This window comes from Anopheles merus, chromosome 3R (assembly GCF_017562075.2).
Source record: "Anopheles merus strain MAF chromosome 3R, AmerM5.1, whole genome shotgun sequence".
NCBI classification, from domain to species: domain Eukaryota; kingdom Metazoa; phylum Arthropoda; class Insecta; order Diptera; family Culicidae; genus Anopheles; species Anopheles merus.
The window spans coordinates 1114594-1132676 of NC_054084.1; the positions used below are offsets into that span (position 1 = coordinate 1114594).

Here is an 18083-nt window from a genome sequence, read left to right on the forward strand (position 1 = left end):
TTTCGCACATTTTGCACATATTTCCTATCGCCACATCTAGCCTGAATGAGATGATTGATAGCAAAAGAAAATGGAAGATTCAATGATATCTTTCCCACACAATATGCTCGCCAAATTGCACTGCTAAAGATAGATTTTACTTCCCACGTACCTTTCGAAAGTCTATCTTCTCTTTTTTTTCGAAAAACAACTGTTAAAGCCCTTTTTCTCGAAACATAAATTCTACTTCGGAAAATAGACCGAAGGACGAACACACTCTAGCTAACGTTAATACAGGCCAGAGATGCGTAACGACTTTATCCTTAATTTTGGCGGATCCATAAGAACGCCTTCACCGGTCGGTTCGATCCGATCGCTATCCAATTTTCATCGCAATCCTTTCGCCGTTTCCGTTTACAAGCGCGATGCCGTTTCGCTCGACTGCATCACCAAGATGCTGCAGCCGCTCATGATGATGATGATGATGATGATGATTTGTCTATAAGGGCAGTTTTATTTCCGTTTTCTTCTAAGTGGCTCAAATATGCTGCTCTTTGCATATTTCTCACCCCTACCCCTACCACATAAACAATTCGACCGGCAGCTCTCGGGTTCGGAAACATTGGAAAGTGCTCGCCAAAAATCACCATCACCACCTCTCCCTCGGAGAGAGCCCGGCGACCGTGATGAAGGTTTTTTATTCATTTCAACGTCTCAATCCCACACGCATTTCCATCCACCCTGCCCCACTCCATCCACACACCACCCCTCCTGCCGGCGAAGATTGATCGAAGGAAAATTTCAATTTTCGGTCCGATATTAAAAATAATGACAAGCATTTATTCTTCCCGCGGGAAACCAGACGGTTCGGTTCGGTTCGTTTCTGTTGTTTGCCGTGTGCTTCGGCTTTTTTTTATTATTTTTCGGCCCTGCCACCCACTGCTGGGTGGTGTGTGGCAAAAGGGCAAAGGATCACAACAACAACAACAGCATCAACAAAAAAAACAAAGCGAAAGCGATACTCGGCACGATTCACCACGCTACCGTCACGATGACCAGTTTGGCGGCACACGGGCGTAAAAATGGAAATTCATCCTCGAGAGGTAAATGAAAAACACATTTCCTTTCGCTGCTGGTACGATGAGCGTTGGGATGTTGGTGAGTGAAAAAAATATATAGAAACCATACACACACAGACAGAACGATGATGCGGTGAACGCTTGTAGTACCAATATTGGACATTTGGATTGTGTGTTTCTGTACGAGCATTGGAGTGCGTTAGTTTTGGAATGGATGCCAAACGAAATGAATAGGCACACTTTCATATCGGCCAAAGGACACGACCGGGAGACGACAGATGGGAAGAATATATGGGCAAAAGTGGGTCAGTTTATGCGTAGTGAAAGGATTTGATTGCAATCCGACAACTAATCCTCCGCTCGATGGAGAGATGAGAGATGGATTTAACTGAATGTTTTTAATGCCTGTGATGATTGAGATAAGAAGAATGACGAAATTATTGAAACGATTCAGTTCAGTCGTTTCTTTAGTTATCGAGGTCTTGGTCTAAAACACATCACTGCAAAAGAGTATCGCCAGTTTAAATAAATTGTTTAATTCACACAGAAACAACACAAACAACGCTCCATCGTTCAATCTCGCCCTGTACGACACCGAACGACCAGCTTGTTGTTCGTTTCGTTACGATCCCTTGCGTTCGAATGCCGTTCCGTGTCGAGTGGTGACAAAAATGGATAAGCCAGATCAATCTGACTTGCAACCACCCCTACTCGCCTCTCCCAACCCAACCTCCCATCCACCCACACACAGGTGCATTTCACAAAATCACAAACAGAAACGGCGATTTGTTTTGACGTTCGCCTCTCGACCGCAAACCAATGCAACCGTGTCACCGTGTTGTCATAATACACGCAGCTAGGGGGGCATCGGAACGGGGGCACCAAAGGGAGGACATGGAATCAAAAACACAGCCCTTCCCCCATCAGCTCGGAGCGGATGCAAACCGAACAAACCGCACGATAAACCTCGACGTCATGAAGCATCGTTTAATGGATTGAATGTGGTTTGGTTCGTGTGCCATCGGGTGCCTATCTGTTCACCGTCCCGATTTCTAGCTTCCGATTCTCCCGTGCCCCATGGTCCTTTTTCTGGTGAATGGCAAGGGTGAAAGAGGGGGAGAGGGTAAAAAATAACAATCAGCCTCCGTCCGTTCGACCGTTCTTCGATGCAATCCCAAATGGACACACTCACAGAAGCGCAAATGGCTCCACCGAACGCACAGAAAAGCGGAAGCAACTCCTTGCCGGATGAGGTTTCGGTTTTGGGTATCCTCCCCCCCCCCCCCAAAACCGTACCAATTATTGCCCATGAAACCTTCCGGCTAAACTGCGTGAGGTGAGGTCCCGAAACCGGCGGCAAAAGGGTTCCCGGGTTAATCAACGAGGTCAACGAGTTTCAGCCAGAGCAACCGGAAGTGAGCGACCAACGCCAGAGCTACTTTTGCACCTTTTATCCTCGTAGCAGATGACGACATCACATCCCTCTGACCATTCGCTAATCCCTTGCCAACTTCCACAAACCAGGTGGTTTCGGTTGGAGTGCTTGGCAGGTGGGAATTGGGAATAACGAGCAAGTGCAAGCCAGCGCAGAGCCCTTTTCGCGGCGAGTGTGCTTTGACCATTGTAGCCGACTAAAATGTTTGGTAATTTTCATGAAATTTGCTACTCTCGATTTGTTGTTTGCATATTTAAATAAGCGAAGGCGGGAAAATGGGCAGGAATGTGATCGAGCAATTGCACTTTAGCTGCAACGAACCCGAAATAGGATTGAAAGAACGTAGGTGGAATAAATTTGGTTTATTTCAGGCTTAATGCAATTGTGTCAAAAGTAGAAGATTTATTCGTATGTTCAGCTAAGCATAATTAAGCCCGGGCATAAAGATGTTTCACCAAAATTGATCGACTAGCTCAAGAGAATGTTATGTTAAATAACTCGCATCACCCTTGCTTCTCTCTGCTCTTTAATTTTAACCAATCACTCATCAAAACTAGCTCATCATAATTTCCGCATCCGCTTTCTAATCCTTTGCCGGCCGTAACGCATCTTCTCTAAACGAGAGGCTGAGAAAATTATAGCTTTATTAGCCCCGCGAGTTGTATCGCACACGAGATTGATTGATACGGCTCCGCTTCCTTCCAATTGCCCTCAAGCTTGCACCGGCGATGCACCGAGCGGAACCGAAACCGTTCGTCCAAACATTCCGAACGCTTAACCGGTCGCGGAAAGATCTCGTTGAAAGGAGGGCAGACGTCTTTTTTTTGAGTTCTTTAGATTTGTTTTCCTTTCTTGTGTCCTCTTCCTACCACCCGCGTGTGTCGAAATTTGTGTTTTGACGTGACATATTTATGACCGTTATTAAAATTCCCGTCAAAACCTGTCCATCCGGATCGTTTTGTGTGTGTATGCGGGTTCGTGGATATCCAAACTAAAGCATCATGCACCGTCCATGGAAAAAAGAAGCTAAATTGGGTGTAATTCCACGCTGAAAAACAACGCTCTTGCTCCACTGGAACGCGAGCACACGATGCAACAGGCCACAAAACTGCAACCGAGATGCAACCGACAAGAGAAATACAACTACATTAGCGCAAGCACCCTCACACACAACTGTTGTTCTCTTGCTGTTTCCTCTCTCTCTCTCTCTCTCTCTGTCTCTTTATCACTCTTGCTGACCTTATGACCGCCGGCAAAATCCATCGGAACGTCAAACTAACCCGGTGCCAGGACGGGGTATGAAGACAGGCACCCCCTATTGGCTCATTCCGGGTACAATTTATGATGTCGGCACGATATTATGCTAATAGACTCATTAAAGCATGCCACGGAAATTAACATGATAAAAAACAGTAAACAAAACTTTCCGCGGCCCACTATCGGGCGAGGGAAAGGCCATCTGCGCGTTGGCTTCACTCCGCGGTGCACGGTGGGCAAAAATCCTGCAACTTGTGCCAGGGGTGAAGCTATAGTAGAACTTGCTGAACAATGTTTTGTTTCCAGTTTTATCTCAATTGAGGTTGAGTTGTACCGTCCCTACCTTTTTAATAATATATAGTACTTTCAATTAAAAGTTATATCCATCTGAAAGTAATACAACTCTCCCATGGTGCAGTATTGTACACCCTTTTTTCATTCGTCTACACCAGCGATCGCTCATTGTCGGCATGTAATCGATCAGATGATGAATTTCCTTCCCACACTCCATCCCCGCTCAGCCCATCCTGACCATTTGCCACCGAACCCTGCAGGGCAGAGCGCTCAACGCACTATGCACAAAAGTGCATCCGAAAAGCTGGCGCTATAATTTATACTTCTTATCTTGCTTTTGCCCTGGCTGGCATCGATCGCATTCTCGACATCGGCACGGGATCTTGTAGGTGCCGAAATTCGTTCTACAAGAGCGTAAAAACACATGCAAGAGCGCACACAAGCGCGTCCGCTTTGCTTATCTTCTACCCTCCCCATTCTACAATTTTAATGGGTTCTTGTACACGTCATAAGAAGACTGTTGCCCGTCGCCTGTCACGCCAAAGTTCAGTTCCTGCGCGAGCAATTCATCATCGAGGCTACCGTTTCGGTCTGCCGGAAAGGTGCAATTTTCGATGCTAATGGGAAACCATCAAGCAAAATCACTCTCTCTCTCTCTCTCCGCTATGCCTCTGCTGCCGACGCTCTACCGAGCCGAGCGTTGGAATCGATATGATTTTCGATAAAATTTACACCACAACAATGCCGCCCTCTTGTAAACTGGCAGTCGTTAACATTGACCGTGACAGCGTGAGGTGATGCGAGCGAGTCAGCTGGAATAGACGTTTTCTTTTCTGTTTTGTTCGTTAAAGCAAACACCACTCCACAACGCACTACACAACAATGTAATAGACTTGGCTGGAGGATATATTTCTTCTGGACGGGGTTGTTCGTGTCTGGTGCAAGGAACACGAATTAAGAGAAACATTAAAGCGGCTCTTGGGGCGATTTTTCAAAATTATTGTCAACTTCTCTGCGGTAGGTAGGGGACGCTTTTTTTGGTACCAGGAGAGGTCCCTGGGGCGAACATGTTTAGGTCGAAATTTATTACCATCCATTCGAGAACAGCGGAAAGAGTTGTTTTATTAAATTTACTTAAAGGTAAACTGAATTTGATTAATAATATCATTCTCATCTCATTATTTCAAACTCCAAAGTGCTTCTCGTCATACAAACACTAATTAAACAACGAACTCATGTGATGCTCGGTTCCAATCTGCCTGCTTGTCAAACATTATCGCACTAACAACCTGCTGTGACGCATGAGCTAGCGTTACAGCATCCCGCATCGTTCTTTGTCCATTGCCAGCACCACAACCACGGGCCCGAAGTCGAAAGCCAACCCAACCGACGGTTGAGATAACAACTGTGAAAATAAATCGAATCGAAAGCAACTATTGATTGCACGCTGTTCGTTAGTTAAATTTGAAATTGATAGATAATCCCTACGTACGGCTTTGTCTAGCATTTCCGCGCACGTCACTCCACTGCACTTGATTTCGGTTGCAATCTCGATGCGCTGCAGAAGCAGCTGCACAATCCAACCACCTTCACAAAGCCACGTATCATGGGGAAAGTTTTTTCTACACTTCAGGGAGACCGGTGTTTCCAACCAATGTTGAAGCGTGCCTTCCATTTCAATGACGTGTATGTGTGTGTGTGTGCTTTAGCGCTCCGTTTTACTGTAAAAAGCCAACGATTGCAACGCTGTAAGGATCGGTACGGGCAAACTGGCAAACCATAACATATTCGTTACCTTCGTCAGTCTAATGAAGAGGAATGCTTCAACGATAGCTCAAGCTCAAGAAGTCGCTCGAAATCCCGGTAGACGAGTTCTCATCGATATGCTTTTTTAAGGATACCATGAACGTCCAGGAACTGCCAATCGCTCCGGTTTTCCACTTTCCCTGGCACTCGAATCGGAATGCACGGCAGTACAGACCCCTTTACGGTAGCAAAACGAATGAAAAGGTGAAAAAACGCCAGAAGCACAGTTCTACCGTCGCACTCATCTTACCCGTAAATTCCATTCCACCCACCGACCGGGCAACAAATTGTTGCACGTTCCATTACACGTTCCAGATTCCAGCTTCGTGTTCAGTGAGGTCTGGAAGGGAGATGGTGAAAATTCTTCCACAAGCCCAATCACTGCCCCGGGGAGCTTTCTCCCTTCCCCAAACCGAACCGAGTCTAGTCAGCACGTGGTTTCATCAGCAAAAACGTGAGAAAGCTACCGAACCGAATCGGCTCACCGCCGGACCTACCGGACACACTAACACACCCTGTCAGGTTGGGGATTGGAATCGGTAAACAAATTTATTTGCCTTCGCTTCGGTGACGGGATGGACGATGGGTGGTAAGTCACACAGCAATGCGCTCAAGAATTCCAGCGTCAAATCCTTCAGGGGTGGAAAGGAAACAAACAGTAGTTCCGGAGCTTTTCGTAATAGTTCCGCAACAGTAGTAGATGTAAGACGAAATTGATCGTTAGTGTAGAAGGCTGTAACGTTTTCCAGTTCTATTGCCGTTGTGCTGACCTTTTAAGCTGTGACCACGCAATGAAAGATACGGTACAATGAATAATTACACCGAAATGAAGAATCCTTGTGCAAAATATTGTATCTTTTATTCCCTTGCTTAAGCCTCCCCTTTTCAATATCATCCAATTATCATCAAGTCACAGCTTCAATCAAATCATCCAGTCATTAGGTTACTTTACGACATTCCCATTTGCGCAAAAATGCGTGATTGCGTAGATGAGCCTACTACGATCGGAGATCGATAAGCCTCCCCGATCCCTATACGGAAACCTTCACCTCAACTGTCAGTCAAACAGCACCCATCATGCGGAAGGCCAGCGCATTACAACTGGTGCTACTGGCACTTGCCATCCACTGGCAAATCGATTCGATCACCACCACGAACATCCTCTGTGGCCAGCGACCTATTGCTGCCCCGGGTACCATCACCTACGGTCGGTCTAGTTGGCCCGGTCAGTTTCCGTGGCATGTGGCACTGTACCGGACGGAGCAGCCTCTTACGATTTCGTACGCTTGCGGCGGTTTCATCGTGGGTGAACGGGTGGTAATTACAGCGGCCCATTGCGTCACAGCACCGAGCGGCTATCAGCTAGCGTCCGATGAGCTGACCGTCCGCGTGGGTCTGTACGATCTGCTCACGCTCGCCCGCCACTCCCAAGAGCATCGGGTAGGACGGATTCATCGGCACGGAAACTTCACGACAGGCTCACCCCGCCATGACATTGCCCTGCTGACGCTTCGAACCATCGTGGAGTTCGGGGACTTTGTACAGCCGATTTGTTTGCCACGGGAGCCGGATGCTCTCAAGGGAGTTCGGACGGGAACTGTGTCTGGTTGGGGGTTGACAGAGGATGATTCCCCTGCTAGAACGCTTCGATCGGCCACAATGCCAGTTGTGAGCTATTTAAGGTGTCTTCAAAGTGATTCCACACTATTTGGTGCTGTCCTATACGATGGGATGTTCTGTGCAGGGTGGGAAAATGGTAAGCTTTAACTATATTACTAATACATCATCAGATCCGTGCCATATAAAACTTAAAGTAGCTAAAATACGACATTTGTGACTTCCCACAGGTACGAACGTCTGCAATGGTGATAGTGGAGGAGCATTCGCTGCCAATGTTAACGGTAGTTGGACAGCCTTTGGTATAGTGTCTTTTACGGGAGTTAGAGAACACACCGACGGCCAAACACCATTCCGTTGTGATACAAAAAGCCTCGCTGGATTCATCAGCATTCCAATGTACCTGGATTGGATTGAATCTGTATCTGCTGTGGAAGCTGTGCAGCTAGGCACACATGGTGAAATGCCCAACAGCCCTTTACCAAGGATTAGCGACACTAGTAAAAGACCCCCGAGATTCTATTAAATCTTCCGATCAAGCTGTTAATTAAATCCCATTTTCCTTCCGCCAGTGTGTCAATCGTACCGCGACCAATGCCCAAAGCCAGAAGACATATCGTACTTGGCTCCAATCGTCCGGCCGATCCGCGTCGCTGGAAGTTCGCCCCGTTACGCTCGGCTAGTGATTGATTGCTACGGCGTTCTGATAAGTGAGCGGTTTCTTCTGGCACCGGCTAGCTGCCACCATAGCACAGGTAAGAATGAATTCTTCTCAAAGCTCCATCATGATGTATGATTCCCGGGCCCACCGGACACACTAGCCGCAACATAATAAATCGAACCATTTCAAATAAATCACAAACGACCTGGGGACACTAACGGTGAATCTGGGGAAAAATGTTCCAGCCCTGCCAAAGCAATTCATTATGCTAGAGTTTGCCGGTCAGGCAATGGCCTGTAGTGTAAAGAGATTCCATCATCACCCGAATTTTATCAACAATCCTCCATCCGAGTCTGCAACGGAGGACGATCTGCGGGAAGAGAGGACACACCAAAGCAATATCGCCCTAATCGAACTGGAACGGGCAGTGTCGTAAGTATCCTGCGCTCTCCAAGTGTTTCCCCCTATGCTATCGTCGTCAATCGTTTGGAATTGATTTGTTTTCCATTGTGTTGCTGAAAATTGAAACGATATTTCTCACAGTCTGTCCACCTGTCAGTTTGTGTGTCTCTGGACGGGGGTCGAAGGTGCCGAAAGTGAGACCCTCCCGAACATCTTGCTCTACTCGGCTGTGAACGTCTCGTCCGGTGACAAATCGATCGAGTCGTCGGAGATGACGGTCCGACCGACTTCCAGTGGCCGGGGCAGCACAACCCAAGCGAGTCGCTGCTACGACGAGCTGCTGGCGCCCTTGGTGATGCAGCAGAACCCGGACGGTGGTCGGTCCGATCGATTGGTCGGCATTGTTGTCGAGCGAACCTGTACGACGATACGCTTCATCAAGGTAGCACCGTTTCTTGGCTGGATCGAGCGGATTGTCTGGCTGGGGTCATCATCTTCGGATAACGACAATGGGCTGTAACCGAATATCCCCGCAAAAAAGTACCGAGAATTTTGAACAGTTGTACAATCTAGGATAAGTTTTATTTCATTTGTTGTTGATTCCCGCATCAAACGTACATGTCCATGCTGTCGTCGAGTAGGAATTCACGTCGCTTCTTACCTTTCCTGCTATAACTGTTACCGCATTATGCACCACATCATTGACAGCCATCGTGCTGTCGCTCATACTATCCCTCCATCCTTTCCTATTCGATAGACAGTGCTAGACGAATAGTGCGTCTCCCTGCTTAGCCAATGTGCTACCCTCATTTTAAGATACAATCACAATTATAAACGTTTTCGTACACTATAAACGTGGATTTTTTACTCTTACGCAGTTTGTGTGTATGTTTGTGATGCGAGAAAATTGAGGAAAATACTAAAGTAAAATGCCTTCAAACACCCATTCCCTCAGCCCCGGGCGATCCGCTCCTTCGCACGATCGCTGCCCATAGCGAGCAGTAGAAAAAGTTAGTAATAAAATAGATATACTTTCAGTTTGTCCGTTTTTGTGTCTTACATACTTAGTTTTTGGTTGCTGTCTTTGACTTAGAAATCTTACTCGCAATGCTCTCTAATTGGATTGCCCCGCGGCCCGCTGTTCCAGGAACGTTTCAGGCCTGTTACCTGTGCGTGTGCTGTTTGTGTTCTTTCACTTCGTTTTCTTCATTTGGCCACATTGAATTGATATATGAACACTGTCACAAAAATCGCCCACGAGAGTGTGCACAAATGAAAACACGATCTAAATGAGAAAAAACAAACCTTCTGCAGAACGTAAACACATTTGTACCACCTTGCTCGTCCAGTTCTCCCACCGAACACTCTACCATACCACACACTTCTCGATCGGATTCATGCCCGTACCGAGGGGACAGTGGAACGTGTCGGAGAATTCTTTCAGATTCGACAGCGGCCCTATCACGCGATACTTTGGCGGCGAGTGGGAATCCTTCTCGATCTGCAGCGTGGTCGTCTCGTCCGTCACGGCCGAACACCAGACCTGCGCGAATGACACGAAGAACAACTGCCGGTGGGTCATGTTTACACCCGGCAGGGGTAGCGTGTCCGTGTCCGTGTAGCTGTTCTTCTCGTTGTTGATGTACGCGTGGAAGGCCGCCTTCAGGCCACCATTGTCGGCAATGTTCTCGCCCATCGTCTGCTTGCCGTTGATCGTTTTGCCATTGATTCGGTAGGCACTGTACTGTTGGTTGAAGCACTCCGTCTGATTCTTGAACCGCTCGATCGTCTGATTGTTCCACCACTGGTGCAGATTGCCGTACTTGTCGTACTCCCGGCCCTGGTCATCGAACGCGTGCGTCAGCTCGTGCCCCATCACCACACCCATTGCGCCGTAGTTTAAGCTTTTCGAGTTCTTGATGTCGAAGAACGGGTTCTGCAGGATGCCTGCCGGAAAGACGATCTGGTTCTTCGTGGGCGTATAGTACGCGTTCACTGTGGGCGGTGTCATGCCCCACTTTGTCTTGTTCACGGGTTGATCGAGCTTTTCCAGGTTCTTTTTCAAGCTGTAAATGTTGTAGTTGATGTTGTTGTCGAAGTAGGTCTTTGGGTCGATGTTCAAATCCTGATACTTCCGATCCAACTCCTCCGGATAGAGGATATAGTCCGGGAAGCCAATCATATCGCTAATCGCATCGGCCTTCTCCACCGCCAGTCGACGTGTCTCCGCATCCATCCAGCCCAAATTCTTGAAGTTTTCCTTGAATGCATCCCGCACCTGGTTGATCATTTCTTCGGCTTGCGGTTTGGAATCACCGTGAAACACGTCCCGCACAAACATGGCACCGACAGCGAAACCGAGCACATTGCTCGTGTCCGACACACAGTACCGCCAGAGCTCTTCGCCTCCGTCCGAACCCATCAGTGCCTTTCGGAGACCCTTGTACGCATCGCGGAATGCCTTAGACAGGCAGGCGGTCAGCGTTCGTACCGTTTGCCACACCAGATAGTTGTTGAGAATGCTGAAATGGAGAAAACACATTGTGTGAGACATTATAAAACCCTCTTGTCCTACATCCTCTGTGACCTACATCTTCTTCTCATCCGTTGAGGTGTACTCCTTCATCAAGATGTTCAACTTCTCGAGATACTCCGGAGCGTACACGACGACGCGCTCCTTCTCGGTGATCTTGCGCCGTACCAGGCGGAACGCTTCCTCGAAATGTTCCTGCCAGTTAATGAATGGGGCCTTCTCCTGCAGCATCGCCAACGTCATCGGATGGTACAGTGTCTCCTCGTCCCGGCGCATATCCTGCGGGGTGGTAATGTTGGCCAGACGCGTCTCAAACTCGATCACCTCAAGCATCTGACGCCGTGCGTCCGTTTCGTCCGCCCCGAGCAGCACCGACACCTTCGTCATGTACTCCAGATAGGCGGTCAGAATCTTGGCGTTGGCCGTTTTGTTTAGATAGTTATCCCGCGATGGAAGTGTCAATCCACCTTGATCGATCTGTAAATATTATTGTACGTAGGTTACCATTACTTCTCACTTGTACCATTTGCAGCTCTGCTCTCCAACCTGTATGATATGCTTGCTAGAGTTGCGATCATCCTCGCCCACAGCCCACCCGAACAGTCCGCCCATGTTGTAGCGTATCTGCAGCGTTTGAAGTGTTCGCTGCAGGGACCATCGCTGCACGTCAAAGCCGCTCGCGTTGGCCGTCACGTTCCAGCCTCCGATCTGGCGCAACAGCTTCTGCAACGGTTCCGCGCCGAGCTTCTCCATCGTTTCGTCCTCATCCAGACACGATTGGTAGTACAGTTTGGCCTTCTTTTCCGCCTTCGACTTAAACTCCGCCAGTGGCCGTTCGAGAGCGTTCTTCAGCACCAGCTGATTCTGCTGCTCCAGCTTCCCAAACAGGCCCCACATTGATTTACCCTCCGGGATGGGATTGTTGCGGATCCACTGGTTGCAGGAGAAGGCGTAGAAATCGTCACACGGATCCACACTCCAGTCGATCGAGTGCAGTATCTCACTCGCCGCAAAGATGCAGTGTTGATTGAGGCAGGGCAACTGTTCGTCCACCCCGAACGGATCTGGAGAGGAAAGGTAAGATATTTTGAGAACATTAGACAAACTGGGCCTACACTTACTGGCTGCTACTGATGCTTACCCGAACCAACGTGAGGGCGCACATGAAGAATACGGGTTGTATCGCTCGCCAGCAAACTGCTCAGCACCACAATCAGTATGATAGAGAGCGCCAGCAGCGACAGCAACACCTTCTCCAGCTTGCTCCGAGCGTTCCAAAGCGAGGATCCCCGGGCGGCATGGTAGCGGATGTGCATCGTAGGGCTGCGCGTCGTCTCGTTGATCTGTATCGAGCCGATGCTGCTGCTGTCCTCGTCAGCGAACTGTGCCTGCTTATATCTCGTCATCTGTCAAAAGATCACCGAACAGACCCAACATTCGACAGTCGTAAAGTTTATTTTCTACCAGCCAACAAACTCCCGACAATTAACACAATCGATTTCGTTTGCGTCGCAATTTGTTTGCGTATTTTGCCGCCCCGATTCACCCCGTACAACTATCGCGCCTCAATTCGATACAACTACTCGGCCGACACCGCAAGTACGCGAAATTCCCAGGCCTGCCAGAGTCTGCCTCTAATCAAACTGACACGAATTGTTGCTACTGCTGCTGCTGCGGCTGCTACTTCTCATCGCGCTCACGATCAACGTCTAACTGTGTTTCACATGTTTCGCGATCTTTGCGTTCGCTCAGCCACGCCAAAAACCGCGCGAGAGCAAACGCAAGCGAGCGCGCGCGTGCGAGTGTGTGCGATCATGTAAACAATCACCTCTATCAGCTCCAACTCCAACAACCCGGACCCGACAATGGCCGCCTGCCTGCCTGGCTGCCACTTCGCAATGCGATTACGCTTGCGCACAACGGCACAACACACGGCTTAGCTGCGGCCCGCCAATTTGTCTTTTCAAATCAGCATTTGAGGTGAGAGGAGGCCCCGTTGGGAGGGCACGTTATCGCTCCGCTCATTCATAAAACCACTCCCAGCGTTCCCCAAAATAGAACCCTGCCTGTGGCTTATTAGAGGAAGACGCTAGTAGTGGTAATAGTTTCTTTATCCACATACTACCACAACAAACCCCGTCGCTCGCTGCGATTAGCGAGAATGTTGCGGTTCTTACTGGCTACGGCAGCATGGGGAGGATGTAAATACATCTCACTGTAAACCGATTCTTGCACGTGTCTTGAAAGGTTTTTTACGCCCCTCAGAGCTAGATAATTAAGAGGGAACAATTTATTGCTTCCGTATGGATTCTCGGGGCAGTTCGCGAAGTTCAACAACAGCAAACGCCCCCCGGGAGGAAAGATACGCTCTGGTGCACTCAAGTACGCTTGTTGAGTGAATTATTGCATTCAATTTACAAGCGACTTAAATTGCATCGTTGTTAAAAATGTCTTAATTTATACAACAAAGTTAAGAGTACTTTAGCTTCGCGGAATCCCACTATGACAAATAGCGCTTCTATGTGAAATGTGATGCAAATGGTCATGTAAGTGGGACTGAGAGAGAGATGTCCCCATGTTGCTATTGCTGCTACTGCTGCTGCTCCACACTAATTGAAGGAACGTGCAGCAGAAACGCACAATACACAATACCCAACCTGTTAACCATATTGCATCGAGGGACGCTCAATTCTCCCTCCCGAAGCATGTAAACTTCCCCACCGAAAAACCCCATGCTCGCTACCGTTTAAAGCTGATTCAGACACATTAACCCACTCAGGGCGTTTGGTTTATCTTATCGTTCGTGTTTTGTATCCACTCGTTTGCATCGGGTTGGTAATCATTTAGCTCACAATGTTTGTGCTGCCGTTTCTGGAAGCCCTGCCTTCCCTTTCGTACTCACCTGCACCGACATGGTTGGAATGGGGATTGTGTTACTTCTTCTTGTTTTGCACTGATAGCACCGTGGATGTCGCACCGTACAAAAACGCACTCGCTTTTCCTACTCTTCCACAGTCAGTCTTTTTTACGTTCAGTTTACTACAACGGAATGTACTTCACAGCGGGTGCTCCCGTTACTGTTCACGCATATGGAAACGAGCCCCCAAGCAGGGCCTGGCTGGCTACCATATTGAAGTGGTCGTTGCGCGCCTTGGGCAACACCTGCAATGTGTATCTTCACGATAATACTGCTATGACTGCTTGGACCTACTATCAACAGCGTTTTTGCACTATCGATCCGTTCGTCGCTAAACGATTGCTACTGTTCCTTCGTTTTTTGTTCCTTTTTTTTTTAGGCCAACCTGGGAAGACGCTTCGTTCGTTTACGGGCCCTTCTGCACACTACTTCAGATGCTTTGGAATGGTGCGAAGACTCATTTTGCTCACGTTTTCCACTAACCTACCGCACACAGCTTCTCTGAATAATCAAACTTTTCCTTCCTAAACATCGTACCATTCCCTAAAAACACACACGCAATTCACCAAACCTCGTTGGAGTAACCTTTTCCTTGCGTCCGTGGGGAAAAAAGTGGTTTGTATTTGGATGAAGGACCATGGATGAAAATAGTTTGCATCTGACATGCGCCACAACCGTCAAACGTAGCGCGGCTGCGTCCGAGCTTCACTGTTTGGCCCGAGAGCTGTCAAAGTCCCGCAACCGTACCCGCTCCGTGTGGCAGGGCAGAGAAAAGCCGGGAAAACGGATACCAAAACAAACCGCCTTTCCCACTCGCACACCCTTCCCACCCGTCGTCGTCGGCACTGGGATCCGTCAGCGTGCAATCAGCTGGAAATGAGGAAAGCGGATTTCCCCGGGGCGAATATTACGGCAGCATGCGGGGGGTAATTTTCCGCTACCTGTCAAAGTGAATTTTTCATAAACAATTTACCGTTGCTGGTGTCGCTGCTTGTCGTTTAGGGGGTTTTTGTTGGTTTACAAGATGAAGGGATATTTTCTTTGGAATGTAATGTATCCAGCGTAGAAAGATCTAATCTTATTGATTCTGTTACTTGTAAGCTTGTTTACAGGAAATATCGCACACGCTGAATGAGTCTACCGCAACTTACTTCTGCCTCATCTTGCCGCTTTTTTATGACGGTATATGTTGCAATTAACGTCTCATTTAAACGTAAACCAATAAACAACATTCCATGTTTACAAAACCACATCATTTGCGTCATGTATGAAAAAGGTAATCCCACATCTAAATGTACACATATCTCTAAAGGAACCACGGTAGATTTCAAAGGTTTTCAAAAAATGGTTTGCACTGTTATTAGATCTATGTCACTCAGAGATATTTGCTATATTCACCACGGTAATTTAATTATTTGTTGATTATTTTTAACTGCTATTACAATACAAGAACTCAAACATCATAGGAAGGGATACATTTCGTAGCTCTTTGGAGCTCACAACATACTGGGAACTCAGCTGAGTTGTGTAGCTCAAATCTCCCGCAAGGGGAATCAATATCCTTTTCTCCTTCCCTTATGATTCTTCTCTTCTGAGAAATTGCATGTCTCTCGCTCTCTCCCTGATACTCTCTCTCGAAAGATACTCTACCAACAATTGTAAGGACAACAAAACTACAATACGATTGCTAGTTTCTCGAAATTTACTCGAAACTAGGACAGAAATAATTTTACTACCGCTGCTACTGATACTACTACTACTACTACTACTACCACCACCACTATTATTGCCAGTATAATCACTTTTACTACCAACACCAAGCTCACTAACAAAAGGCAACGCGCTATTGGCCGGTGAGCCACTACCACGAGGAACACATTTTTTGGCCTGACCGTTGGTGGCAAATGCCATTACGTACGCTACTGGCATCATCATCATAAGAAGTTTTGGAATGGAATTGCTGGCCTTCTGCCGAATGCTTCGAAAGAGTTAAAGAGGCCACCCACAAAGCCGACCGTACACCGTGTGCAAATAGATACGGACGTAAGTAGGTACCACTAACGCCTTCCGAAATGCACCAATGGGCAGCATTGATATGCTGCAGTTGGGCAGGTCAGCGGTGGACTCTCGAAAAAGATGCATTTCGATAAAAGGATACATTGAATTGCAGATATTCATTAGAATCAATACATTTGAATACATAACACTTTGAGAGGCTTTCTCAATCCATTAAACCTTTCTTGGTAAATACATTCGTAAGCCTTCAGCTTTTTAAGCTGATTCATGAAGATTTCAAGACTAGTTATCATTGTTTAAATAAATCCAATTATTTTTTTAATTATATGTACAGCCTTCTCGAGCTGCCTGTGTCGCCAACTGACCTTGCAAGCTGTCCAGTTTATCCTGCAGATTATTTGTGGAAGGTGAATTAAAAGCAGCTCCCCAACCTTCGTTAGCTTCCCAGCTGACACGTTCTCGCTTCCCATTGCTTCCCATACGCTACACATTGCGCCCTTTTGCGCTTGATTCCGTCAGACTTCACGCAGGCATCTACCGTCCGCTTTGATGACCCAAATTTAAAGTCAAATAAAACGCGACGAAAAGCTTTCGCCCGGTTGTTGCCTGCAGTCGCTTCCGGTTGCACAACTCCAAACTCAATTAAACGAAGCATTGTACAGTCAAATTCGAACTGTTAGCATTGCACCCAGCAGAGGCAAGAAGGGACCGAACCAGGCGCAAGTGACGGCATTCGGTCGATTGTGGTTAGCGAGGATCATACGCTTTGGGACGCGATCGAATAAAGCAGACGCTCGGGTGTGGTGCCGCGTGGTCATGCACCTGTACACTGCTTGACGTGTGGTTGCCGCGGATTCCCGGGAATCTGCGGGAACACTCACCGCAGCGCGTTCCACCAATCGCGGCCAATACGCTGATTAGTCCGGAACGACGGCGAACGTACGACACGAAAATCTCAACATTTGGTCGCTCGGTTGGTTAGTTGCTGCTGCTGTTGTTGTTGCAGGTAGTTTCAAACAAACTATCAACTTTAGTGCCCGTGCTTGCGTGCGCTTTGTTGTTGTGCAACCGTACTATGCCGGGGCCTGTTTGTGACGTGACGTCCTATCGAGCGGTTTGAAGTGTGCAGCTCGTTTGGATTAACTTCGGCCCAGCGTTTGAAGCTGTCGCAAAGTTGGGCTGGAAGCTGTGGAGTTATCTGCCTGACAGCGTTTTGGGAGCGCGAAAATTCTGGGAACACTCTTTTGGCAAATGATTATTATAAATTTATCACTCTAAAACTGTGAACCAACTTTCAGTTCGCGTTAGGATAATGGTTTTTAGTTACCCATGATGTAGTTCCCAAACTTTTGCAAAGGCGGAGTTTATTGATTGACTGAAAAGCCAAATCTACTACTTTCAAGGTATTTTTCCCCATTTTCTTTCTTTGTCATGCATTGCAAAACTGTCACTGACTACGATTTCAAAGCAACACTGCCAATGTCATCGTTAATTTAAATTCAAATCCATTTACAAATCATTTCATCTCCATTCTCCACAATCTGTTTGCTGTTTTGACCATTCTAAGCCATCGTACGGAAACAGATAGGACAAATCCTCCGACCAGGACCCGATACTAGTGCCAAAGTAACGTTTCCACCATCTTCCTCTTACGGAACACATCCACCGGGCTATCGGTTACTATCACCATGGGGATCGCTTTCATCCTTCCGGCGTCAAACATCCTCCAGCGCCGTTGTTGACCCCCTCCTGTCACGAATGCATTTCGTACATGTCCGGCTCGATTTTCCGAACCAAACATTTCACTTCCCACAGACATCACCTGTCAACAGAAACGCGGGGCAGCGCAGTAAGAGTACAATTTACTGCCCCAAGCCAAGGACCAACTATCGATTACTTTTGGGCTGTGTGATGCTGGCAAATCCCGGTGACCGGTTCCAAAAATTTATGCCATGATGCCCCGTGAACGTATTGCCGTATTGCAAACGGTGGGATTTTCCTTTTTCTTTCTTTCTTCACTATTACTTCAACTACCTCCACCATCGACAATCGCAGCAGATGGTCACGATAATTTGCATTCGAGAAAG

General features: G+C 47.6%; 2 protein-coding genes across 2 annotated transcripts; one reads left to right on the forward strand and one right to left on the reverse strand.

Moving 5' to 3' along the window:
* Nucleotides 1–6927: 6927 nt before the first annotated feature.
* On the forward strand, nt 6928–9050 carry LOC121595394 (polyserase-2-like). Its single transcript, XM_041919331.1, has 6 exons — nt 6928–7606; nt 7698–7925; nt 8040–8222; nt 8374–8479; nt 8525–8560; nt 8672–9050. The coding sequence occupies exons 1-6, from the start codon at nt 6928–6930 to the stop codon at nt 9048–9050; spliced, it is 1611 nt and encodes a 536-aa protein (XP_041775265.1).
* A 40-nt stretch (nt 9051–9090) lies between these two features.
* On the reverse strand, nt 9091–14617 carry LOC121596678 (endothelin-converting enzyme homolog). Its single transcript, XM_041921814.1, has 5 exons — nt 13966–14617; nt 12205–12469; nt 11610–12127; nt 11122–11540; nt 9091–11052 (listed from the first exon to the last, which is right to left on the reverse strand). The coding sequence occupies exons 1-5, from the start codon at nt 13975–13977 to the stop codon at nt 9897–9899; spliced, it is 2370 nt and encodes a 789-aa protein (XP_041777748.1). The 5' UTR covers nt 13978–14617; the 3' UTR covers nt 9091–9896.
* Nucleotides 14618–18083: the final 3466 nt, after the last annotated feature.

Coding starts and splice junctions, on each gene's coding strand:
- LOC121595394 (XM_041919331.1), top strand. CDS start 6,928: ATGCGGAAGGCCAGCGCATTACAACTGGTGCTACTGGCACTTGCCATC. Junction 7,607..7,697: donor CTGTGCAGGGTGGGAAAATG/GTAAGCTTTAAC, acceptor GACTTCCCACAG/GTACGAACGTCTGCAATGGT. Junction 8,480..8,524: donor ATCAACAATCCTCCATCCGA/GTCTGCAACGGA, acceptor GACACACCAAAG/CAATATCGCCCTAATCGAAC.
- LOC121596678 (XM_041921814.1), bottom strand. Junction 12,128..12,204: donor GCGCCCTCACGTTGGTTCGG/GTAAGCATCAGT, acceptor TTTCCTCTCCAG/ATCCGTTCGGGGTGGACGAA. Junction 11,541..11,609: donor CTAGCAAGCATATCATACAG/GTTGGAGAGCAG, acceptor TAATATTTACAG/ATCGATCAAGGTGGATTGAC.